Source organism: Erythrolamprus reginae, chromosome 11 (assembly GCF_031021105.1).
Source record: "Erythrolamprus reginae isolate rEryReg1 chromosome 11, rEryReg1.hap1, whole genome shotgun sequence".
NCBI classification, from domain to species: Eukaryota; Metazoa; Chordata; class Lepidosauria; order Squamata; family Dipsadidae; genus Erythrolamprus; species Erythrolamprus reginae.
The window spans coordinates 1,744,635-1,769,828 of record NC_091960.1 but is presented as its reverse complement, the minus strand read 5'-3'; the positions used below and the strand labels follow the sequence as shown (position 1 = coordinate 1,769,828).

General features: G+C 47.7%; 2 protein-coding genes across 4 annotated transcripts; both read left to right on the top strand.

The window, feature by feature from the left end:
- Window positions 1-1,834: 1,834 nt before the first annotated feature.
- SIX5 (SIX homeobox 5) lies at window positions 1,835-15,616 on the top strand. Of its 3 annotated transcripts, none has more exons than XR_011560348.1 (4): window positions 1,835-2,652; window positions 8,089-9,356; window positions 12,081-13,347; window positions 13,603-15,616. XR_011560348.1 is itself a non-coding variant. In XM_070764728.1 (3 exons), exons 1-3 carry the CDS (start codon window positions 1,850-1,852, stop codon window positions 12,686-12,688), a joined length of 2,679 nt encoding a protein of 892 aa, XP_070620829.1. In that variant the 5' UTR covers window positions 1,835-1,849; the 3' UTR covers window positions 12,689-15,616. The 3 variants fall into 3 exon arrangements, 1 of the variants encoding a protein (XP_070620829.1); XR_011560349.1 differs by having other exon boundaries at window positions 12,081-13,924; window positions 15,473-15,616; XM_070764728.1 differs by having other exon boundaries at window positions 12,081-15,616.
- A 4,019-nt stretch (window positions 15,617-19,635) lies between these two features.
- LOC139174511 (homeobox protein six1b-like) lies at window positions 19,636-24,549 on the top strand. Its single transcript, XM_070764932.1, has 3 exons — window positions 19,636-20,019; window positions 23,456-23,619; window positions 24,300-24,549. The coding sequence occupies exons 1-3, from the start codon at window positions 19,636-19,638 to the stop codon at window positions 24,547-24,549; spliced, it is 798 nt and encodes a 265-aa protein (XP_070621033.1).
- Window positions 24,550-25,194: the final 645 nt, after the last annotated feature.

Here is a 25,194-nt window from a genome sequence, read left to right as displayed (position 1 = left end):
GTTAGGCCAACTTATATAACAAGGGCAGATTTTCAAGTTTCTCACTAGCCTTCATCAAACCAGGCTAGGAAAAGTCTGCGGGTGGGTGGACTGAAATAGCAAGGGGGATGAGGGACAGGGAGAGTGGAAGGGCTTTTGCCCGCAGCCAGGGCTTCTTCATCTCTTTAAAGCAGAATTTTCCAACCTGGGCAATTTTGCGGACTTCAACTCCCAGAATTCCCCAGCCAGTCCTACATATCCACATATTTGAAAGTTATCAGAGTTGGGAAACCTGGTTTTACAGGGAAGGAAGACCACGAGGTATAGAAAGGAAGCAAAATTCAGCAGACATCCTACATTATCAAAATGGGAATCACATTTGATGCTAAAATAGTTCCATGACAAAGAAAGGTTTCGAAATTATCCAGAGCCAGCAATAATATATATATATATATATAATGTGTGTGTGTGTGTGTGTGTGTGTGTGTGTGTGCGTCAAATATATATATATATATTTCACACTCTGACGAAGTCAATAGGGATTGACGAAAGCTTAGTAACTTTGTACTAGTTTTAAAATAAAGTTTAAATGTTCCAGAGATAGTGATGGCTACTGCCTCTTTATATATATATTGTTCAACAATGTGTTTGTTCGTCTGAGCAGAAAGCTGAAAGCACCAGCCTGAACATGACGAGTGGGACCCCATCGAAATGTCAACCTTACGGGCCCCAGGGGAAGAGCCTTCTCTGTGGTGGCCCCGGCCCTCTGGAATCAACTCCCCGCAGAGATTAGAACTGCCCCCACCCTCCTTGTCTTTCGCAAATTACTTAAGATCCACCTGTATCGCTAGGCATGGGGGAACTGAGACACCTCCCCCAGGCTTTTATATTTCATGTTTGGTATGTGTGGGCTGCATGGTTTTAAATGATGGGGTTTTATATGTTTTTAATATTAGATTTGTTTCATTGTAACATTGTTTTTTTAATTGTTGTGAGCCGCTCCAAGTCTTCGGAGAGGGGCGGCATACAAATCTAATAAATTATTATTATTATTATTATTACTATTATTATTATTATTATCATTATCATCACTAGTTTATGTATTGATCTTTACATATTTACACAAAACTCATAATTGCTAATTTCTAATTATATATGTGTGTGTGTATATGTGTATATATGTATATATACATATATATACATATATATACATGTAGTTTCTGCAAGTGCTAACTTGCAGGCCTTTAATATACGTGTTAAAAAGTAGTAGTTCGTTTTTGTATGTTGTCCTCTCATAACTCCTAGAAAATCCCCATTCCGACCCCTCCTGGCCGCCTTTGAATCCTAGTGCTGGCTGGGGAATTCTGGGAGTTGAAGTCCAAATATCTTCAAGTTCCCAAAGTTGGGAAACACTGTTCTGGTCTACCCCATGTTCAACCCTCACCCCATCCAGGACAAAAGGGGGTCCCGATAGTTTCCTGCAAACTTCCAGCGACGGAGCACCCCGTTTTTGGGGGGGACAGGAGCGTCGGAGGGTGTCGGGGAGGGGGAACGTGCAGTCCGAGCTTTTTTCCCAATCCTGGGTGGGGGAAAAGCAACTTCGCTTGCAAAGGACCCCCGGGGCTGTTTCGGGGAGTTCCGCGGGGCGCCGAGCTGGGATGCGGGATGCCGACGGAGGCGGAGGGGAGCTCGGGGCTGGGCTGAGCCGCCTCGCCGGGCCGCCCGAGGAGCAGCTCCGCCCCAAGGCGGGAGGCGGAGGCGGAGAAAGCGAAGGGCGGATCGGGCGGGCGGGGGGCAGCGGCGGGCGGCCAGGGGCGCGAGGGGGCCGGGCCGGAGGCGGGCGAGGGGGGCCGGACTCCCGCGCCCGAACATGGCCTCCTTCCCCGCCGAGCCTCCCGGCCGCGGCCCACTCGCAGCCCCGCCGGACGCCCCGTCGCCGGGCAGCGCCGCAGAGGAGCCGCGCAAACTTTTGCCAACTTCGGCTCCTCCCGCGGCGGCTGCAACGACGGCGGCGGAGGCTGCGGCTTCTCCTCCTGCTGCTGCTGCTGCTGCTGCTGCGGCCGCCGTCCTGCCGCGCTTCTCGGCCGAGCAGGTCTCGTGCGTGTGCGAGGCGCTGCTGCAGGCGGGCGACCCGGGCCGGCTGGGCCGCTTCCTGGGCTCGCTGCCGGCCGAGGAGGCGTCGCGGCTGGCGGCGTCGGGCTCGGGCGAGAGCCTGGCCAAGGCGCGGGCGCTGCTGGCCTTCGAGCGCGGCGACTTCGGCGAGCTGTACGGGCTGGTGCAGAGCCGGCCCTTCGCGGCGGCCCACCACCCGTTCCTGCAGGACCTCTACCTGCGGGCGCGCTACCGGGAGGCGGAGGCGGCGCGGGGCCGGCCGCTGGGCGCCGTGGACAAGTACCGGCTGCGCAAGAAGTTCCCGCTGCCGGCCACCATCTGGGACGGCGAGGAGACCGTCTACTGCTTCAAGCGCCGCTCGCGGGCCGCCCTGCGCGACTCCTACGGCCGCAACCGCTACCCGAGCCCCGAGCAGAAGCGCCGCCTGGCCCGCGACACCGGCCTCTCGCTCACCCAGGTCAGCAACTGGTTCAAGAACCGGCGGCAGCGCGACCGAGGCGGCGGCGGCGGCGGAGGAGCGGCGGCCGGAGGAGCCGGGGGAGGCGGCACGCCCAGCAAGAGGTAAGAAGAAGCGGGCAGGGAGGCGGACCTCTGGGCATGGGCAGAGCGCCAGGCAGCAGAGGTGGGCTGCTAAGGTGGGACGTGTGCTCGCCCCCGTGGCTCGCAGTGCGAGGGGAGTCCAGCGCAATCCGGCCACTGCATCTGGGCACCTGGAGCGCTGGGGAGACCCTATTTGGAATAACCCTGTGTCCAGTCCTGGAGACCTCGCCTACAAAAAGAGATGGGTCAAATGGAAGGGGTCCAAAGACATGCTACAAAAAGGGTGGAAGGTCTCAAGCATCAAACTGATCAGGAAAGACTTCACGGACTCCATCTGTAGAGTCTGGAGCAATGTTTCCCAACCTTGGCAACTGGAAGATATCTGGACTTCAACTCCCAGAATTCCCCAGCCAGCGAATTCTGGGAGTTGAAGTCTACATATCTTCCAGTTGCCAAGGTTGGGAAACACTGGTCTGGAGGAGATCAAAACATTTAAATATGTTAAAGGGTTAAATAAGGTTCAGGAGGGAAGTGTTTTCAACAGGAAAGTGAACCCAAGAACAAGGAGACACAATCTGAAGTTAGTTGGAGGAAAGATCAAAAGCCATGGGAGAAAATATGATTTGACTGAAAGAGTAGTAGATGCTTGGAACAAACTTCCAGCACACGTGGTTGGCCAATCCACAGCAACTGAATTGAAACATGCCTGGGATAAACATAGATCCACCCTAGGATAAAATACAAGAAATAGTATAAGGGCAGACGAGATGGACCAGGAGGTCTTCTTCTGCCGTCAATCGTCTATGTTTCTATGATTTCACTGCAGAATTGCACTGGATTCCGCTCGCACTCAGGGCCATGGGGGCAAGCATCCGTCCCCCCTTAGCAGCCCACCTCTGCCAGGCTAGGAGAGAGGAAGGTAGAGCCTCCAGGCACCGGCCACTTGCCAAAGCCTCGGATGTGGAGGGTTAGGAAGGAAGGGAGTTGTGGGTGCCCATAATCCACAGGGTTCAATGCCTGGGGGACGCAGCCCTAAGAGTGGGGGTCTCCAACTCCTGTACCTCTGAATCCTAAGCAGTCCTTTCCCTCCCCCTCTCCAACATTGCAAGCAAACCAGGATGAAACTTAAACCCGAACTTTCAGAGGGGGGGTTCACCTGCTGCCCCACAGCCATCTTTTTGCTGTGGAATTTGGGGAATGCAAGAGGATGATTTTGCAAAGCCGGTTGGGGGCAGGGCTTGCCCACCCCCCCAAATGGCTCCTGGGCTGAAACCTGGCCAGGTGCAAATTCCCAGCAGCCCCAAGGGCAGCCAAACCATCAGCAAGAGCTCCCTTCTGGCCCCTCCCACATCTGACCTGGCATGTGTTCCAATAAAGGAGACAACCCCCCCCCTCAACTGTCCCCCTCCACCCATTTCAATTTCCCAGGGTTCCTGGATCATTCTTGGGGTGCCAGAGGGGAGTGTGTGAACTGGCTTCCAATTTCTTTGGAGTGAGCAGAACTTTCTGAACATGCAAAAAAAAAATTTTTAAGGCAGAGGAAGAGGGGGATCTACCAATGGAAGATTTGTAGCCAGGTCTTCGGTCCTGCCTGACCTTGGTGGGTTTCCTGTGGACGTTTGGTGACCCAAGTGTAACACCACCGCTGCTCAGTATCAGCACTGGTAGCCCTGATGATGTTCCCTAGTTGGGCCATGAAACGTTTGCAAGGAAGCCGCCAAGCTCAGAGAGGCCCCAAAGGAATCCACCATCTTCCTCCTCCTCCTCCTCTCTCCACCCAGCCATGAAACTCTAGACCAGCGGTCACCAACACGAGAAAATGTTGGTGGTCCACAGAAAAATTACTTGCATTTTGTGCATATAAATGCACTAAACTAACATTGCACTAAATACAATTTGTCTTTTAAAAAAAACCAACAACATATGAGTAGATTTAAAACTATGAATGTGGTGGTCCCTGAGGTCCGAAAGGTTGTTGTGACCCCTGCTCTAGGCCATTGTTACTCAATCTTGGCCCCTTTCAGACAAGTGGGCTTAAACTCCCACAATTGGAATGGGGAATTGTGGGAGTCTGTTTGTTTGTTTATTATTGATTGAGTGATATATTGATTGATGGACTGGACTTCTATGCCACCAAGGGACTCGGGACGGCTTACAACAATATAAAAATGCAATACAATAATAAAAAGAAGTCAAGTGTAAATAACAAACAATTTAAAAATAAAACCATTATAAAACTCACAATACAGCCCAAGCAAAATAACACACATTGCAATCAATCCAAATATGCCCATGTCACACCAACACTCCGCAGTCTGCATTGGTTGCCAATCAATTTCCGGGCACAATTCAAAGTGTTGGTTCTGACCTATAAACCCCTTCATGGCATCAGACCAGAATATCTCCGGGATCGCCTTCTGCTGCACGAATCCCAGCGACCGATTAGGTCCCACAGCCTACTCCGGGTCCCGTTGACTAAACAATGTCGGTTGGCGGGCCCCAGGGGAAGAGCCTTCTCTGTGGTGGCCCTGACTCTCTGGAACCAGCTCCCCCCAGAGATTAGAACTGCCCCTACCCTCCTTGCCTTTCGCAAACTCCTCAAAACCCACCTTTGTCGTCAGGCATGGGGGAACTGAGATATCTCCCCCGGACCTATATAATTTATGTATGGTATGTTTGTAGGTATGTCTGTTTAAAAATGGGGTTTTTTTAAACTATTTTAAATTTTAAATTGCATATTATTAGATTTGTTATGAATTGTTTTATTGTGTTGTGAGCCGCCCTGAGTCCACGGAAAGGGGCGGCATACAAATCTAATAAATAAATAAACCCAGTAGAAGTCCAGACGGTCTGAAAGGGACCAAGGGTGGGAAGCCCTCGATAATGTCTTTTCTGGGTCTTGGGACAGTTTAGCAGACCCTCGACTGGGAGAGCTTCCCTGCCCACCGGAGCCTTTCGAGGGAGGCTGTGGTGGAGGCTGCACACAGCCCAGAGGTTCCAGCTTCTCCAGGCTGACCCTCCCTTTCCCCAGCTGAAGTCCTGCCTCCGTCCATTCTCTTCAACCCACACAACGTGCGAGACCAGCTCTCCTTTGTTGTGAAATCTGAATCCCAGGCGTTGCTGGGCCCTTTTTCCACCCGGTCTCCTCCCTTCCCAGGGCAAAGGGTGGGGACCCACAACCATCCCCTCCTCCTCCTCCAGATAGCTGGTCAAGGGAGCTCCACCTCTTCTCCCTCAAGGAATGCTCACAAACACGGGCTGGGCAGGCACGGCCTCTCCATAGAGTGAGCCCCAAGGAAGCTGGACAGGCCCTGGTGGAACAAAGCCACTCCATAGGCTAAGCGCCTGAAGCCACCCAATCGTAGATTTTGGGAGGTCATGCTCTAGGACAGGGATCTCCAAACTTTTTAAAGAGTTGTGGGCTTCAATTCCCAGAATGCCTCAGCCAGTCCTTAAAACTTTCTATTTTCCTAACTTTGGCAATTTTAAGAATGGAATGGAATATAGAAAAATAATAGGGAATAGAATAGAATATGTTTGTGTGTATGTTTGGTTTTTTATAATAAGGGTTTTTTAGTTGTTTTTATTAATTGGATTGTTCATGTTGTTTTACCACTGTTGTTAGCCGCCCCGAGTCTGCGGAGAGGGGTGGCATACAAATCCAATAAATAATAATAATAATAATAATAATAATAATAATAATAATAATAATGAAATAATGAAATAATAGAGAATAAATAGAATACGGTAATAATATAAATAGAATAGAATGATAAAATAATATAAAATAAATGGAATGGAATAATAATATAAATAGAATAGAATATAGAAAGTAATAGAGAATAGAATGGAATAATAAAATAATAGAGAATAAATAGAATAGTAATATAAACAGAATAGAATATAGAAAATAATAGAGAATAGAGTAGAATAGTAAAATAATAGAGAATAAATAGAATAGAACAATATTATAAATAGAATATAGAAAATAATGGAGAATAGAATAGAATTCTTTATTGGCCGAGTGTGATTGGACATACAAGGAATCCATCTTTGGTGCAGATGCTCTCAGTGGACATAAAAGAAAAGAGATATTGGGTGGGAGATTCTGGGAGTCCACAATTTGCCAAGCTGAGGGACCCTGTTCTAGGAAAATAGAAAAGTGGTTTATTTAACCAGGGTTTGGACTTTGCACGGTGGGAAAAAAGGGGGTTGAAATTCCCATACTGCATCTGCATTGCTTCTTCGACCCCCTGCAGCCTCAGTTAATTTGTTTGTGTATTAAATTTATATGCTACTTTTCAAGTGGGCTGAAATAATAAGGTTATTGTTTTGAACTGACAACAAAACAATCAAACTGTTCCTTTGTCCCAGCCAGCTAATATCCGAGGAAATTGGATCGCCATTATTTTTGTTTCTTTGTTGATGGCCCACCTCTATTATTATTTATTAGACAGGTCAAGGTGGCCAACATATTTAATACACCTTCCTCCCCCTATCCCCCCCACAACAACCACCCTGCGAAGTGCTTTGGGCTGAGAGGGAAGTCACCTAACTGGCTTTTATGCCTAAGGCAGGACTAGAACTCCCAGCCTCCTGCCGATTGGCCCAGCTGGCTTTCATGCTTAGTGGTACTAAAACTCACCATCGCCCGGTTTTCTAGAAGTTCCCAGAAATCTCTTCCGAGCTTGACAAAGAGAAGGGATTGACTCCAGGGTGGAAGTGGACGGCTGGATCAGAGGGAGATCCTTGGTTCAGATCCCTTTCAACTCCTAGAAAAAATAGCATTAGCATTTAGACTTATATGCCGCTTAATAGTGCCTTCACAGCCCCCTCTAAGCGGTTTACAGAATCAGCCTCTTGCCCCCAACAATCTGGGTCCTCATTGGACCCACCTCAGGAGGAGGGAAGGCTGAGTTGATCTGGAGCCGGTGGTTGGATTTGAACTGCTGAACATATATAACAGGAGATTCCTAGAGAGGCCCCACAGAGGCTCCTCCCAGCCTTTTCCAGCCCTGTTTCCTCCCAGGAGATTCCTAGAGAGGCCCCACAGAGGCTCCTCCCAGCCTTTTCCAGCCCTGTTTCCTCCCAGGAGATTCCTAGAGAGGCCCCACAGAGGCTCCTCCCAGCCTTTTCCAGCCCTGTTTCCTCCCAGGAGATTCCTAGAGAGGCCCCACGGAGGCTTCTCCCTGCCTTTTCCAGTTAGAGTTTCGGAGGCTCGGGTTTGTAAGTGGAAAATGGTTCTTGACAAGAGGCAAAAAAATCTTGAACACCCGGTTCTTATCTAGAAAGGTTCGTAAGTAGAGGCATTTGTAGGTAGAGGTACCACTGCAGGACCTCAACTGGTGAACCAGGCGAACCTGGGCAAACGCCCCCCTCGCCACAGCCGAAAGATGATGGTTTATAAGCTGAGGATTCCCCGTGTCGGGATAATTTACCTTCTGCTCTCTCCTGCAGTGAATCGGATGGCAACCCCAGCACAGAGGACGAGTCCAGCCGTGGTCCGGAAGAGATCGAAGCCGTTGGGGGCCTCTCCACCAGCCACGAGGGAATCGCGGCCCCCGGCAGCCTCTTCTTCCCCGGGGCCTGCACCAGCGCCTCCTCCATCCTTCTGAATGGGAACTTCATCACTGCCAGCTCTCCCCCAGCCATGCTCCTGAATGGGGGCTCGGTCATCCAGACCCCCACCGGAGGGGTCATCCTCAACGGGCTGACCCTAGGAGACAACCAAACCATCACCCTGAGCCCCATGGCAGCCCCCAGCCCACCCATCCTCCTGAACGGCTCTGCCGGCCTGCTCAGCCCTAGGACCCCCAAGACGGAGGAGGTGGGCAAAGCCCCCCTGGAAACCCTCCCCACAGCCGCCGTCATCTTCAACCCAGCGGCTCTCCAGGGAGAGGTGAAGTCCGAGAGCTCCGACCCGCTAGCGCTGGGGGTGGAAATGAAGTCGGAGGATGGGCCGGGAGCAGCTCTTCCTCCCCTGCTGTCTCTCCCGGAGGCCTCCCCACTCCTCCCCGAGCAGAAGGGGGCACTCTTGGCTGCAGTGCCCATGCCCCAAGTGGTCCCTTCCAGTGAAGAGAGCACCACGATCCCCCTCTTGCCCATCGCCCCTCAACCAGCAGCTCCTCAAAGCCCGCAGATTGTCCCTCTTGCTAAGCTGGTCTCGGTCAGTCAGGCTCTGACCACGGGGCCAGTGGGCGGTGGGCAGGGGTCCACAGTGTCGGTATCTCCTGCCATCAGCGCCACCCCCCTCCTCTCCGTGCCTGGGTCCTCTGCAGCCCAGGCCACCATCCTCCACGTCTCTGCCCCGCCCCTTCTCCCACTCACCCAGGTGTCGCCCCCTTCGCAGGTGGTCCCTCTCTCCCAGGGGGTCCCCGGCGCCCAGCTGCTGTCCCCGCCTCAGATGGTCCCGGTCTCCCCCACCCAGATCTACACCGTGTCCCAGGGGGCTCCAGCCCCTCAGCTGGTCTCCCTCCCTCAAGTGGCCCAGGGTTCCCAGCTCATCTCCTTGCCTCAAGTGGTGCCCACCTCGCAGGTGGTGGCTCTGCCGCAGGGCGTGGGCAGCCCCATCCAGATCCTGACCACTGCCGCCCCCATCAAGGTGGGGGCTGTGGCTGGGACTTCACAAGGCACAGGGGTCGCCGGAGGCCTTGGCCAGAACAACGTCCATCTGCTCAACACCGGCGTTGGCGTTGCCGCGCTGCAGCTTCCAGGAACAGCACAAGGTAACTACGCCGCGGGGCTTCAAAACCTCATCCAGCCGTAATGTAGGAGCTCTCCTAACGTTGTAGGAAGGCTAGGGGTTCTCCAGAAAAGATCAACAGTGCATAGCTGAGAATTGGAAGGGGTTCCACGTACTAATGGAGGAGAATATTTGTATGCTCTCTACATGGAGCTACCTTTGAAAAGTGTTCGGAAACTTCAGATCGTGCAGAATGCAGCTGCGAGAGCAATCATGGGCTTCCCCAAGTATGCCCATGTCACACCAACACTGCATTGGTTGCCGATCAATTTCCGGTCACAATTCAAAGTGTTGGTTATGGCCTATAAAGCCCTTCATGGCATCGGACCAGAATATCTCAGGGACCGCCTCCTGCCGCACGAATCCCAGCAACCGATTATGTCCCACAGAGTGGGCCTTCTCCGGGTCCCGTCAACTAAACAGTCGGTTGGCGGGCCCCAGGGGAAGAGCCTTCTCTGTGGCGGCCCCGACTCTCTGGAACCAGCTCCCCCCAGAGATTAGAACTGCCCCTACCCTCCTTGCCTTTCGTAAACTCCTTAAAACCCACCTCTGCCGTCAGGCATGGGGGAATTGAGACACTCTTTCCCCCTGGGCCTTTACAATTCTATGCATGGTATGTATGTACGTATGTATGGTTTTTATATTAATGGGTTTTTAATCATTTTTAGTATTAGATTACTATTGTACACTGTTTTATTGTTGCTGTTAGCCGCCCCGAGTCTCCGGAGAGGGGCGGCATACAAATCCAATAAATAAATAAATAAATAAATAAATTAATTGGAAGGGGTTCCACGAACCAATGGAGGAGAATAATTGTAGCTAAGAGTTGGGACTCTCCGAGCTTAGTTGTTTTCAAAGCTGTGATGGGCTACTGGCCCCAAGTGGGGGACGCAGTGGGGGAAATAATTTTATGCACTATTTATTGAAAACTTCATAGTTTTTTTAATTGCCCTTCCTTCTCCAGTACCTTAGTATGATCCTTAATTACTTTTAAGGTAGGAAATAATTAAATGTTTTTACCCATAAACGCTTCCATAATTTTAATCATCATCTAGAACTGAACTTTGATAGCAATGAAAGAAAACTGAGCTACTTGCCTCATCTGTTATCATGCTGAACCTTGTGGGTTCAGTGCAAAACCTGAAAATGTTCCTGTGCTCCTCAACCAATAACACTGTCTATCATTGACCCTTTTTGTGGCTATTTTAATAATAATAATAATAATAATAATAATAATAATAATAATAATAATAATAATAATAATTTATTAGATTTGTATGCCGCCCCTCTCCAAAGACTCGGGGCGGCTCACAACAATGTGACTTCATCAGCTGAAAAAAAGTCCAAGCACTTATTTGAAAACTTATCTCGGTCAGTAAGCCACTCCCACCCAGTCACATGACCTTTAAGGTCAGCTTGACAATCGGTCACATGATTGTCAAGCCACTCCCACCTGATCAGATGGGCGGCAAGCCACTCTTACCCGGTCAGATGACCGTCAAGCCACACCCACACAATGAGCCAGGCCCACAGTGTGGTAGTAAAAATTTTGGGAGCCCTTCACTGTTGCAAAGGTACACAAACACACACACACTCTTGGAATCCTTGTGGTGGTCCATTTCTGGACGTCTCAAGAATTCCTCTCTGGTCATCTTATAACAGACAAAATCTAGGTGGGATTATTGTCAATTCCTCTGCCCCGCGGTTCCACTGTCTCCAAGCTGTCATTATTATTATTATTATTATTATTATTATTATTATTATTATTATTATTATTATTAATTGGATTTGTATGCCGCCCCTCTCCGCAGACTCGGGGCGGCTAACAACAGCAGTAAAACAGTACAACAAAATCCAATACTAAAAAAACAATTAAAAACCCATTATATAAAAAATCAATCATACATACAAACATACCATGCATAAAATTGTGAAGGCCTAGGGGGAAAGTGTATCTTAGTTCCCTCATGCCTGGCGGCAGAGGTGGGTTTTAAGCAGCTTACGAAAGGCAAGGAGGATGGGGGCAATTCTAATCTCTGGGGGGAGTTGGTTCCAGAGGGCCGGGGCCACCACAGAGAAGGCTCTTCCTCTGGGTCCCGCCAAGCGACATTGTTTGGTTGATGGGACCCGGAGAAGACCCACTCTGTGGGACCTAACTGGTCGCTGGGATTCGTGCGGCAGAAGGCGGTCCCAACTGGTGCACCAAGCGAACCTGGGCGAACGCCCCCCTCGCCACAGCTGAAAGGTGTTTCTCTAATGTGAGCTGTGGATCGAGGAGGGCGCCCAAGTTGCGAACCCTCTCTGAGGGGGTCAATGATTCCCCCCCCCAGGGTAATGGACGGACAGATGGAATTGTCCTTGGGAGGCAGGACCCACAGCCACTCCGTCTTGTCTGGGTTGAGTTTGAGTTTGTTGACACCCATCCAGGCCCCAACAGCCTCCAGGCACCGGCACATCACTTCCACTGCTTCGTTGACTGGACATGGGGTGGAGATGTATAACTGGGTATCATCGGCATATTGATGATACCTCACCCCATGCCCTTAGATGCCCTTTCCTCTTCCTCCTCCCTCCACCGTTCCCTCCTTCCTTCCCAAAGCCGTCTCCTAAATCTGGAGGGCCGGCAGACGCCGGGGTTGAGCAATGGGGGAGCCAGGATACTCGAGATCTTGTCTAAAGCGGATCCTCTCTTGTCCTTCTGCTCCAGGTAACCTCCTGCTGGCCAACCCAGCCACCGGCAACGGCACCATCGTCACTGGAATGGCCGTTCAGCAAGGAAAACTGAACCTCACCGCCACTTTCCCGGCGAGCATGCTGATGACCCTGGTGCTCTCCGCCCCGGCAGCCTCCACCTTGACCCTTCCCATCAAGCAAGAGGTGGCAGTGGCCACACCGCCAGCTCTGGGAGCCCCTGAAGGCAACGGCGGGTTGCTTGCGGGAGTCCCGTCGGTGCTGCCTTCTGACGTCTCCCCTCTTCCATCCTCCAACAGCACCGGCCCGGCTAGTGTGGCCTTCGGACTGGACGCCGGCCAAGGCTCCCTCCTGTCCAGCTTCTCCCACGCAGAGACCCTGTCCCTGTCCCAGCCGCAGGTCGTGTGGTCCAACCCGGTCAGCATGGACCTGCAGGGGAGCGACTCCGCGGGGCTCTTTGAGATGGAGAAGGGGCCAATGGAGGGGCTCCGGCTGCCGGAGGGCGAGGGTCTTTTGCTGGCAGCTGCTGGGGGGGACCCGCTGGGTCCCGAAACTCTGGACTCGGACGAAAAAGTGCTGACTCAGCTGCAGTCGGTCCCAGTGGAAGAGCCTCTGGACCTGTAAGACTTGGACAGGTGGCGAGTTGTCGTCTTCTGGACAACCACCTCCGGACTGAGAATTTGGGCCTCCTGGTCTTTCCCAGAGAAACGTGAGTTTGGGAGCCCTCAAAAGTGCCTCGATCGGAGGAGACGCTTCCCTGCCTGTCCATCTTCGCGGCCCCATCCTTGCACACGAATAGTGTCACACTACAAAGGTTCTCTGCATGGCCCTTCATGCTGACCATAACTGACCACTGCTGGTGCAGCCAACCAGGGCGCTCCTTGATGGTTGTCAGAATAGCAAACACTACAATCCTGGGGAGTTTTGGGCTTTCGACCAGTCGTTGAATGACCATGGGAGGTTATGACGGACTTTTTGAAAAGCTATACTTATGACCTCCCCTCAAAGTTATGACCACGGCGTTCCTCCTTGGGGGTCATGTGATCGCATTTCAGGTACCTAACAACCGACTCACGTTTACAACCGGTTGCAGGGGCTTGCAGTGTTGTGATCGCAATTTGCTGCATTTTTGTAAGTTTTCCATCATGTTTTTCAAATGGTCTTGGAACTAAGTCCAGTCATAAGATGCCTCGACAACAACTTACAATTGAAATTGTGGTCCTAAGTCAAGAAAGGCATCCTAGAACAAAGAAAGATCTGCTTTTCCATTCCTCGTTGTGAAGGTAGACATTTTCTTCTGTTTCCTTTTCGAACTTCCTTCCTACTAGATATGCCTCTCTGTTTTCAAAGTCACACTACATATCTTGGGAATCTCACTCAATCCAGGGACATTGTATGATACAAAGAAATATTTCCTGTCCTCTCATCCATGGTGCTAGGGATGATCCCAAATCCCACTTTGGAGAGGCAGGAAAATCACTCAGTTTCCATGCTTTCATCATTCTTGGAATATTTCTTTTTCTTCTTTTTTGGAATAGCGTTGAGGACAGCCTGTCATCCCTCAAAAAGGTCACCTCTGGAAGTATGGAGATAATGGAAGAAACAGCACATCTGGAGCGCTCTGAGGGATGAGTTGAAGGAGGAAGGCTGTTCTGAGTGACAAGCGTGCAATCTTGGTTCAAATAACCCCGTCCCCGAATCGATCTTGTCCTTCAGAGCAGGAAAGGGCAGCTGGGAGGTCTCCCCAATCTATCTGCACACGTGCCTTGTTGACGGAAGATAAGAGGACTAAGGAAACGCCAGGCTAACCATGACCATCCTATCCATGGACAATGTAAACACGGTGTGGATTCTGCACAGGTTGGTCCTAGAGTTAAATGGTACCTAGATTCTATATACAGAACGAGCTTCTTAAGCCGCAGTGATATGAGTTACTTTAGAAACATTTTTGTATTTTGGGACTGAGAGCCAAAGGCAGCTGTCCACCATAGTTACTTTCACCTGCGATGGATGGAAGGGCGCGAGAGAGGGGCATAATTCGGCGTTATTGCAAAATGGAATTCCTCCCCAAAATTTCTTTGAACACGTTGAAATCCTAAAGTCGGCGCGGAACAAAATATGCATAAAATTGTTTCTAAAAGGCAGGCCTTCGAAAAACACAATTCCCCATACTCTGTGTAAATTAGATGTAATTCTGCTGCCTGATTGTTTGAGTTTTTATCATGTGGATATGTAAAGGGTGGGGTGGGGATACCATTTTATGCACACTACGTTCATACCACCTTTAGGAAATTGAGTAACTTGTGAGAATGGATTTTAAGAACAGAAGCAATCCCGGTCATGAATGAAGTTGGAATTTACTATAAATTGAAGATACCACATATAGCATGGAGAAAAATCAAGCCTTAATCCAGTGTTTTTCCAAACTTGGCTACTTTTAAGATGTATGGACTTCAACTCCCAGAATTCCCTAATGCAGCTGGCTGGGAACTTCTGGAAGTTGAAGTCTATATATGTTAAAAGTAGCCAAGGTTGGAAAAACACTGATGTAATAGAATAATCTGGTATTAAACATTCTTGATAGGCGGCTACCTTTTTGCGTGTCCTTCAGAAATATTAAATGCTTTTTTTAGAGCATTAAAACATGTTCCGTATAACCAAAAATATTTTGCTGTAAAGACAATTTTTGCAGAGAAAAATTTCAGATAGAAATCCTGGCTTTTCTCGCTGGAACAGAAATATTCTTGAGGGAACCCGGGACAATTGCCTTCAGTCAATATGGACAGAACTAAACTACCGTATTTTGGAGAGTATAAGATGCACACACAGACACACCCAAAAGAGGGTGGAAAGGTTGGTGCATCTCATACTCTGAATATAGCCATTTTTGGCCTCCTGAAGTTTGATCACATGGGGCGATGTTGAATCTGGGTTACCAGTAATCCCAAAGTAGGTCTGTTCTAACTTTGAATGGTCACTAGTCATAAGTCAAGGACTACCTATCACATCTATTTCTCCATTATCCCTCATGTTATGAAATATTGCAATTAGTTCTAGTCCTCCAGGACAAAAATATGTAACTCAAATAATTTTTCCCCCCCCCCCCCCTAAATACATGCGAACAACATTCGCTTTCTGTATTACTTGGAATCTGTGAAAGTTTTTACTTTTAATGAGGTCCACTTGGTTCAAAATATTGTAAGGTGGGAAACTTCACAATTCATTCGGCTGAGAAAAAAATCAAGTTACACCGAAGCAATTGTTTTCCAATATTTGTGTGCCGCCCCGAGTTCACGGAGAGGGGCGGCATACAAATCTAAATAATAAATAAATAAATAAATTTACCACCACCTTGGTTAGGCAAATATAGCATTGTAATTTCTCTAAATGTGCCTTCTCTCCCGTCAGGTACTAAAGAAACACACCTGTTCCCGCCACTTGTGAGAAGCAATCATTTCTATAAGATATTTTTATATCTCTCATTCGTTTTTTTACATCTTTTTGTGTCTTTTATATATATAAATATATATAAATATATATTTTATCCTAAAACTCTTGTCTCTGTTGCCTATGTTCATTCTATGGGGAATTCAGATTATATACTGGCTTATGAAACAGTCTGTCTCTATAGTTAGACTGTTAAGTTGTCGATGTTTAAACCACAGTTTCATATTTGCACATTTTCAAGTTTGTGTAAGCAGTTTCAAATTTGTACATTTCCAACTCATCTGGACTGCTGAGACTACAAAGCTCATACTCTAAGCATTGTTCTTGCCGGCTGGCACTAATGGGTGTTGAAATCTGTGATACCTGGAGCCAATTTTGACCCTGGCTCTAAGTTACTAGTGTGGTCATGGTTGGGGTCACCCTCTTGCCTTTTCCGACCACCAGGGATCCCTCCTGCCTCCCATAAATCATAAAAGATTTGAACAGATGGCCATTCCTGCAGCCCTCCAGAGCGTGGGGAGCAACCTGGAAGCTTCCTGTGGAAAATGGGTTTGTGAACCTGGGGGACTTCAACCCCAGAACAAAGCTGGTCCTTCCCCCTGGGAAGAAGTAAAGCGATCCAGGTTGGATCGTGTTACCCAGATGGCTGTGTAAGTAATACCGCCTTGGGTGGGAGCCAGGAGGGGGGGCTTTTCTGATCCTTGAATTGGAAGATAAAGCATGGGAGGGGGCTGGGGTGGGGGGGACCAGACCGAATCTCAGGTGAGGTTAACCCTTTGTAGAGATTAAACCTTGCACTGGTATGAAAAATGCAGGGGGGGAAATTTGCTGGAGGGACGAAAAGTAGACCAACGGAATAGCAACATGAAGCAGTAGAACAATTAATCTGTGGAACAACTTGCCTCCAGAAGTTGTGAATGCTCCAACATGTGGAAATTTTAAGAAGATGTAGGATAACCCTTTGTCTGAAGTGGTGTAGGGTTTTCTGCCTAAGCAGGGGGTTGGACTAGAAGACCTCCCAGGTCCTTTCCAATTCTGTTATTCTATTCTATTCTATTCTATTCTATTCAAGCCAGTCAGGTTTATCAATGCATGCTTGATTTATTCATTAGATCCGTTTTTTCCAACCTTGACAACTTCTCACTCATCTGTATTCAACAGATACATGGAATATACAGTATATTCAGTATGCATTGTATTCAATATTCATCTAAAGTGTGGACTTAACTCTCAGCAACCCCCAGTCAGAGAAGAATTCTGGGAGTCCATGCATCTGAAAGTTGAAAAAAAACCTATTAGATTAATATTGAATATAATATATACTAAATTTCAATAGCATTCTGGCTGGGGAATTCCAGAAGTTGAAGTCCAGACATTTAAAAGCAGACATGGTTGAGAAACATTCTGTTAGATAAATGCCCCACCTTGCCTTCAGATGCTTAAGGCAGCCTAAATAAAATGCAACTGACACATTGCTGTATTTCTTGGGTCCTCGTTTTTCAAGGGGTACTTCATTTTAAGGCAACTCCTCCTTCCTGCTTGGTGTGCCAGAAACAGTTACTGGATAGTGCGGTCTGCAAGACATGGTCCCAAAATTAAGCCTCATTGCATCCATCGCTATGGCTACTCTCTTGAGGTTTTGATCCACCTGTATCAAATGCTCCAAATCGAAAAAATTAGCTTCTATGTGCTGCAAATGAGGGAGAAACAAAGTTAGAAGCACAGAAACATAGAAGATTGACAGCGGAAAAAGACCTCATGGTCCACCTAGTCTGCCCTTATACTATTTCCTTAGTATTTTATCTTAGGATGGATCTATGTTTATCCCAGGCATGTTTAAATTCAGTTCCTGTGGATTGACCAACCACGTCTGCTGGAAGTTTGTTCCAAGGGTCTACTACTCTTTCAGTCAAATACTGTAATATTTTCTCATGTTCCTTCTGGTCTTTCCCCCAACTATCCTCAGATTGTGCCCCCTTGTTCTTGTGTTCACTTTCCTACTAAAAACACTTCCCTCCTGAACCTTATTGAACCCTTGAACATATTTAAACGTTTCAATCGTGTCCCCCCTTTCCCTTCTGTCCTCCAGACTCAACAGATTGAGTTCATGAAGTCTTTCCTGATAGGTTTTATGCTTAGGACCTCCCACCATTTTTGTTGCCCGTCTTTGGACCCATTCAATTTGGTCCATATCTCTTTGTAGGCGAGGTCTCCAGAACTGAACACAGTATTATTCCAAATGGGGTCTCACCAGCGCTCTATACAGTGGGATCACAATCCCCCTCTTCCTGCTTGTGATACCTCTAGCCTTGCAACTACTTTTCAAGAAATGCTGTCGAACGAGGAAAAAGAAAGCAGCCCATCCAGCGACGATGCTCGGAGGGCCAACTGAGCATGGCGCAAGGATAGCCCATAAGCCCCAGTAGGGGAGAGCGGGATCCCCCATGTGGAGCGTTGAAATCCTACCGAGATCCCACCCTGAGCCCATGAATGAAATACAGCCTGGCCTTCCAGCCATCCCTTGCTGGTAATGGATACGGCTGTTGCCTGCAGCTGAAAAAAGTCTCTTGTTTTTTTATTTTTTATTTTTTGGCAAGTCGCAACAGGTTATTCGTCTTGCGAATAGCTGCCTGCTGAGTCCGAAACATGATCTCCAGCCTGGGAAGAGCAGGAAACGGCAGAAGCAGCATCCTTGCTCTTTGCCTGCACTGTCACCACCTGGTGAGGCTGGGAACAAAGGGAGACAAAGCCCCCCCCCCCCCCCCCCCATCAAAGGGATCCAGGCCAGCCCACGAAAAGCCCCACTCGTTTGGCTCAGGAAGAAGAAGAAGAGCCACCCGCCCACACCTGGCTTGCTCTGAAAAGAGGAACTTCGCTCCGAGTTTTCCCTTTTCCAGGAGAGGCGAGAAGCCCTTGAAAACGGACAAGATAACTAACCTTGAAGACCAGTACGTTTGATAACGGAGTTTGGAGCTTGGGGACCAGAGTAGTGGTCCCTCTAATTTTTCTTTGGGGTGGGCGGAAAAGTATAGTGTCTGAGCGGCAGCCCCTTCGGGACTGGGCGGCACAGAAATAATAAATAAACAAACAAACAAACAAACAAACAAACAAACAAACAAAAAACCCACCCTGTTTTGCCTGAGAGAATTTCAAAACAAAATCCTGTCCTGTGTGTCTATAACAGTGAGCTCATAATAGGGCAACTCTATCAATATCAAAATGCCACTTAAATAGTTGAGCTAGTTTCAAACTAGATTTTGACTTTCTTTCTCTTTTCCTTCCTCTCTTTTTTCTATCTGTTCCTCTCTCTTCCTCTCTCTCTCCTTCCCTCTCCCTCTTTCCCTCTCGGCTTCTGGGCAGGTTTGGAAAACTCTTGAGTTGATGATGGTTTTTAAGTGAGCGATTGCTCACTGCTCAGCTTAGAGAGAACTATGTCACCAGAGTTGAGCAGTAGCTGCAGAAGCATCTGTGTCTTGTTCAGCTCTTTTGTCACTTAACAATAATAACCACACCGGAGCCAACATGAAATAAGGTGCAAACCAAAAAAAAGAAAAAAGCTCTGATTTGGGATAAACGGGCCGACCCCTGAGCAGAGCTAACAAGTCTTTTCTTTGGGTCTCCTGCTCTCCCCCCCCCCCGCCCCCTCCGTAGGGGGCATCTCACATTTCCATACCCCCCACAACCTCCTCCGCTGAAAGGTTTCACCATCCCAGGGTGACGTGGTGAAAGTCTCTCTCGCTCTCCTTGCAGAGTTGGCCAATGGCTGGCCACAGCTGCAGCCTGTGTGGGCTGGGCCTGTAACCGATACCCCCCAAGACACCCACCCAGGGCAACTGTCTCTAGAGCCAGAAGGCAGAGAAAGGAGCCCGGAGAGCACCGAGGCCCGGAGAGGAGAGGCATGATGGCCACCAAAGCGAGGGACGTGGAAGGCGCCAGCGTGGCCTTCCACGTCTCTTGGACTCTCTTGCCTTAGTCAGGCACAGCTGACTTGGTCTTCCAACCAAAGAGAGGACTACTTTGCATCAAGGACAGCAGGGTCTTCTAGAGGGTAGATGTTGGGCAGCCTTTGAAAGCCTCCACTTGAGGCCCTGCGGGAAAGAGCCCATTAAACCCCCCACTTAACCATGAATTTTGGCTTCACGCAAGAGCAAGTGGCTTGCGTGTGTGAAGTCTTGCAACAAGGGGGCAACATCGAGCGCTTGGGACGCTTCCTCTGGTCCCTGCCCGCTTGTGACCACCTGCACAAGAACGAGAGCGTCCTGAAGGCCAAGGCCGTGGTGGCTTTCCACCGGGGCAACTTCCGAGAGCTCTACAAGATCTTAGAGGGCTACCAGTTCTCTCCGCACAACCACCCCAAACTTCAGCAACTCTGGCTCAAGGCTCACTACACCGAAGCGGAGAAGTTGCGCGGGAGGCCGCTGGGAGCCGTGGGGAAATACCGGGTGCGGCGCAAATTCCCTCTGCCTCGGACCATCTGGGACGGGGAGGAGACCAGCTACTGTTTCAAGGTAGGTCTTCTTGGGATTGTTTTTTGTCTAGGGGTATTTCCCAACTCTTGCAGACATCCCACTCCTCACAAAGAAAACTCTTGCTTCCAACACCCAAACATTTCGATTCTTCAAGCACAAGACCCGTCAATTGTTCTTTGAAAAGTTTATATTTGGGATAAACCACTTGATAATAATAATAATAATTTAATAATAATAATTTATTATTAGACTTGTGGACTTGCCCCTCTCCGAAGACTCCGAAGATACTCCAATAAGTTCTAGAGACCTTACCTACAAAAAGATATTGACAAAATTGAACGGGTCCAAAGACGGGCTACAAGAATGGTGGAAGGTCTTAAGCATAAAACGTATCAGGAAAGACTTCATGAACTCCATCTGTATAGTCTGGAGGACAGAAGGAAAAGGGGGGACATGATAGAAACATTTAAATATATTAAAGGGTTAAATAAGGTTCAGGAGGGAAGTGTTTTTAATAGGAAAGTGAACACAAGAACAAGGGGACACAATCTGAGGTGAGTTGGGGGAAAGATCAGAAGCAATGGGAGAAAATATTATTTGACTGAAAGAGTCGTAGATGCTTGGAACAAACTTCTAACAGATGTGGTTGGTAAATCCACAGGAACTGAATTTAAACATGCCTGGGATAAACATAGATCCATCTTAAGATAAAATACAGGAAATAGTACAAGAGCAGACTAGATGGACCAGGAGGTCTTTTTCTGCCGTCAACCTTCTATGTTTCTATGTAAGGTTATAACAAGTCCTCTCTTACCTAAATCTACCATGTTCTTCTAATTATCCTGTATTTCTATCACACTCAACTCTAGGGTCACTTTATTTCCACTTTTACTTAATTGCCACTAGGGTATTTTATTTTAATCTTTAAGCCATTGCATTGCCTCTGTTTCCTCTTTCATGGATCTAACACTCCTACGTTCTTCTCCTGCCAAGAAATCTCTCCTGGTGGTGACCCTCATCGCTTTGTTTCTTGTCTGTCCTTCCACCCGACTCTTTTTCCTACCAGTCTCGCCACAACGCTGGTTTGATGAAAGACACCTATCCTTTGAAATGTCCCTTTAATCATTGGGACATAAAACTGCCCTTGATCTTTGGAAACTGGGGTTCTAATTCAGGAACTAGGTAGGGGACAAGACGAAAACGTTCCTTGTGTGAAGCTTAAAATTTTATCTGATTTAATTCTGGTTAATTAGTTAAATAATTAAAGATCTGTACAGGAAATAAGGATCTCTCCCTTAGGTTTAAACCCCCCCTCCTTTTTTTTTGGTTGTTGTTATAAAAAAAAAGGGAAAAGTTGTAGCCACTTTTATAGGAGCCCTGGATGGCAGACTTAAGGTTGTCTAAGGTTCAGGAGATTAGATTAGATTAGATTTATTGGATTTATATGCCGCCCCTCTCCGCAGATTTGGGGCGGCTCACAACAATGGCAAAAACAGTACATAGTGACAAATCTAATATTTACCAATCTAAATTACAGTTTTAGGTTAAAAAATTCATAAAAGCAACCCCAATATATATAAAAAACAAGCACACAATCAATCATACACCAAAACAACATGGGGAAGGGGGAGATGTTTCAATTCCCCCATGCCTGACGGCAGAGGTGGGTTTTGAGGAGTTTACGAAAGGCAAGGAGAGTGGGGGCAATCCTAATCTCAGGGGGGAGCTGGTTCCAGAGGGCCGGGGCCACCACAGAGAAGGCTCTTCCCCTGGGTCCCGCCAGACGACATTGTTTAGTCGACGGGACCCGGAGAAGGCCAACTCTGTGGGACCTAACCGGTAGCTGGGATTCGTGCGGCAGAAGGCGGTCCCGGAGATATTCTGGTCCGATGCCATGAAGGGCTTTATAGGTCATAACCAACACTTTGAATTGTGACCGGAAACTGATCGGCAACCAATGCAGACTGCGGAGTGTTGGAGTAACATGGGCATACTTAGAGAAGCTTAGCGAGGAGGAATCTCACTTTCCATCACTGCTCAAAAGTTTTTAACGTCTTGCCTCCAACTTTAAAAGTCAATTCAAAATACACAATACAAGCTTCCCTGTCATTCTTTCCCTGTTACCCTTGCCTTTGCATTAATCTTATTTACTGCACAACTTAGATCAGGAGATAGTTGGGGAAGGGGTCTCTTGCCTGCTTCAATCTTTCATAATATTTCCCACTTCCTGTAAATTCCTGCAGAAACATTCTGAAATAATCATCGGAGCGAGGCCCTAACCATGTATCTCCAAGAACGTTCTGGAGACGTTTCAAAACACATTTATTTCATGCAGCCATGGGTGATCATATATGCCCTAGCTCTGTTATTACAATCAAGTTATCCTTTCGCCCTTAAATTCAGAAACAGCCCCAAACCTTTAGGCTCCACAAAATCTCACCCTTAATTAAAAATAAAAAAGAAGGGGGCAGGATTGAGTGCTCATTTCTGGAAGGCCACCAAGACGAAAGAACAATGATGTTGCCCCCTGTGGGTTACATTATAACATTTAACCTGACCTTGAAATACATACACTTAAAACAATACTATTTGCTTTTGAAGTTGGCCTAATCGCAGAAACGGACAAAGTTACTTGCAGCAGTTCAAAAAGCAAATTTTTTTTAAAAAAGGATTTTGAAATCATAGCAAAACTGCAGTCAGGTTACTGGTTCTGGATTCCTGCAAAAAGAAGCTAAAGGCCCTTAAATACATTGTAGGAAATATAGATTTGATTGCCTGAGCTGGAAAATGTCTAGAAATTAAACAATAAAAATGTTCAAAACACTGAACTACTGAAGGTTCAGTGCCACTATTTTAGAGGAAAAAAGATTTAAGTGATTTATTAGATTTGTATTATATTATATTGTTCTTTTGTTGTTGTGAACCACCCTGGGTCTTCGGAGAGGGGCGGCATACAACTCTAATAAATTATTATTATTATTATTATTATTATTATTATTATTATTATTATTATTATTATTATCGATGGGGAATTTGATGGGGCTTTGAGGTATTGTATTTATTTGGAAAAATTATGTTGTCGCCTACTCACACATGACACAAAGCTATTACAATTATCTCACTTATTAAAATTAGTGCAAAGAGGAAATTTTTGCTTTCACAATTTTGGTCTGATTATGTGACCGGACCCAATTTTATTGCCATTTTTATTGCTGAATCAAGATTCTCCTATTGACTTTGTTTGTGGGAATCCAGAGTGGAAAGACACAAACCATGATTACAGGCCTGCAAGACATTGCAACTGTCATAAATGCAATCCAGTTTCCAACCTCTTGAACTGAGAGTGGATGGTAACTTCGAGGACCAGTTGTAAATAACTTTTTCTGAGACTTTCATAACTTTGTTGTTAAACAAACTGCTGTAATTCGAGGACTACCAGCAATGCTAAGTTGAATGTCTTTCTGCCCTTCTGCAGGAGAAATCCCGGAGTGTGTTAAGGGAATGGTATATCCACAACCCCTACCCATCCCCTCGTGAGAAAAGAGAGCTGGCAGAAGCGACTGGGCTGACCACAACTCAGGTCAGCAACTGGTTCAAGAACCGGCGCCAGAGGGACCGGGCGGCAGAGACCAAAGAGAGGTGAGGGGGCTTCTCTGCCAGCAGAAAATTCAGGCCAACTATTCTGAATGTATTTATTTAGCTACCCAACTTGCCACACAGTTAACTCTGGGGGGCTTACAGAAAATCCTTTGGGGCCTGGGGCAGGAAAATGGCCTTGGGGCTAGACACGCAGATGACCGCTAGGGTGAGCCAGAAAACGAGGACTGGGACACGAGGGATCTCCATTCCATTGCTTCGGCCACTAAGACAGCGTTTCACAAACCCAGCCACTTTTAAAATGTGTGGATTTAACTGTATGTTATGGCTAATAAATGAATTTTAAAAATATCTGCAGGATACGGTCCCAATATTCAAGAAGGTGGCAATGCCAGATCAACTCCCTACTTTGCCTGCTTTTCATGTAAAACACAGTTAAAACGGGAGAAAGGAAGAGTATTATGTATGTTTGCTGTATTGAGTTAATTCTGGAGTAATAAAGGCAGAATAAAAATCGAATCCATCCGATATAAAAACAGGAGGGGGGTTTATTCTCCCCATTAGGGCCAACCTCTTGATATTTCTGATGATCCCAGATCAGAGAAGGATGAAATATTTATTAACAGGTTGCTTTTTAAGACCAACCGATTCAGTTGGCATTTTGGCAGCAGAGTTTCGGAACCACGTGACCTTGGGCTTCGTCTCTTTCTTTTTGGCTGCAGGGAGAACGGCGAGGGTGGCCTTCTGAAGGAAGGACACGGCCTGCCCCGAGACAGACACCTGATCCCCAGCTCCGAGGACGAAAGCTCCGCCATTGACAGCCCCTCACTGCTCTATCCGGCCTTGCAGCTTTCGGTTCCCGAGGGATCCTCCATTCACAATGCCCAACGGGTGGACTACCTGCAGAACCAGCCCCTCCACAACGGCCTCCTGGGGTCCCTCACTTCCACTCTCGTAAACCTGGGGTCCTGAGTAACCTGCCGCCACATTCTCAGCAGGTTGATTCTTTGTTCTAGCCCCTCTGCGTGTAAATATTCCCCACTTCCAACTGCAAGGATCATCGCGTCTCTTTGTAAGAGGGAAATTGTGGTGCAACCCTATTGAATCATCACATTTGATATTGAGCAGAAACTAAACACGTTTCCACAAGGGTGGAAAATGCCACGTGTTTTTCTAACTGTGAGAAAAGCTGGAGCCACCTGATCTGAAATTTCTTCTACCTGGCCAAACTCTTGGTTTCTGCCCTCTCTGCGCCCTAAAACAAGGGAAGTCACTTGGCTGCAAAAACAGCTATACAGCCAAGCAAAATTAAGGAACAGAGGAGCAACTAACAGCACAGGATCAGGAGTTTAAGGTCAGGATGGGCGTCTGCGGCAGGAACATCTGTTTAAAGCAGAAAGCACCCAATTAAGATTAATTAGGGCTTAGGCCTGGACAGCTGAGCACATACAAACACTTGTCCCCTAGAGGGAACAGATGTGATTTGCATATCATAGTGCCAAGGACCTTAACGACTTGGATAGAGAACCACATTTGAGATTTCAAATGGAACCAAGAAATAAAGCAGGTGGAAAAACCCTGGGGTTGACCTTCTGCAGGTAAATCTTTTTGCAGAGA

What these genes read in the sequence shown, in the direction of transcription:
- SIX5 (XM_070764728.1), top strand. Translation starts at nt 1,850, where the DNA reads ATGGCCTCCTTCCCCGCCGAGCCTCCCGGCCGCGGCCCACTCGCAGCC. An exon ending in GGCGGCACGCCCAGCAAGAG is followed by an intron (nt 2,653 to 8,088) that starts GTAAGAAGAAGC and finishes TCTCTCCTGCAG; the next exon opens with TGAATCGGATGGCAACCCCA. An exon ending in GCTTCCAGGAACAGCACAAG is followed by an intron (nt 9,357 to 12,080) that starts GTAACTACGCCG and finishes CTTCTGCTCCAG; the next exon opens with GTAACCTCCTGCTGGCCAAC.
- LOC139174511 (XM_070764932.1), top strand. Translation starts at nt 19,636, where the DNA reads ATGAATTTTGGCTTCACGCAAGAGCAAGTGGCTTGCGTGTGTGAAGTC. An exon ending in AGACCAGCTACTGTTTCAAG is followed by an intron (nt 20,020 to 23,455) that starts GTAGGTCTTCTT and finishes GCCCTTCTGCAG; the next exon opens with GAGAAATCCCGGAGTGTGTT. An exon ending in GCGGCAGAGACCAAAGAGAG is followed by an intron (nt 23,620 to 24,299) that starts GTGAGGGGGCTT and finishes TTTTGGCTGCAG; the next exon opens with GGAGAACGGCGAGGGTGGCC.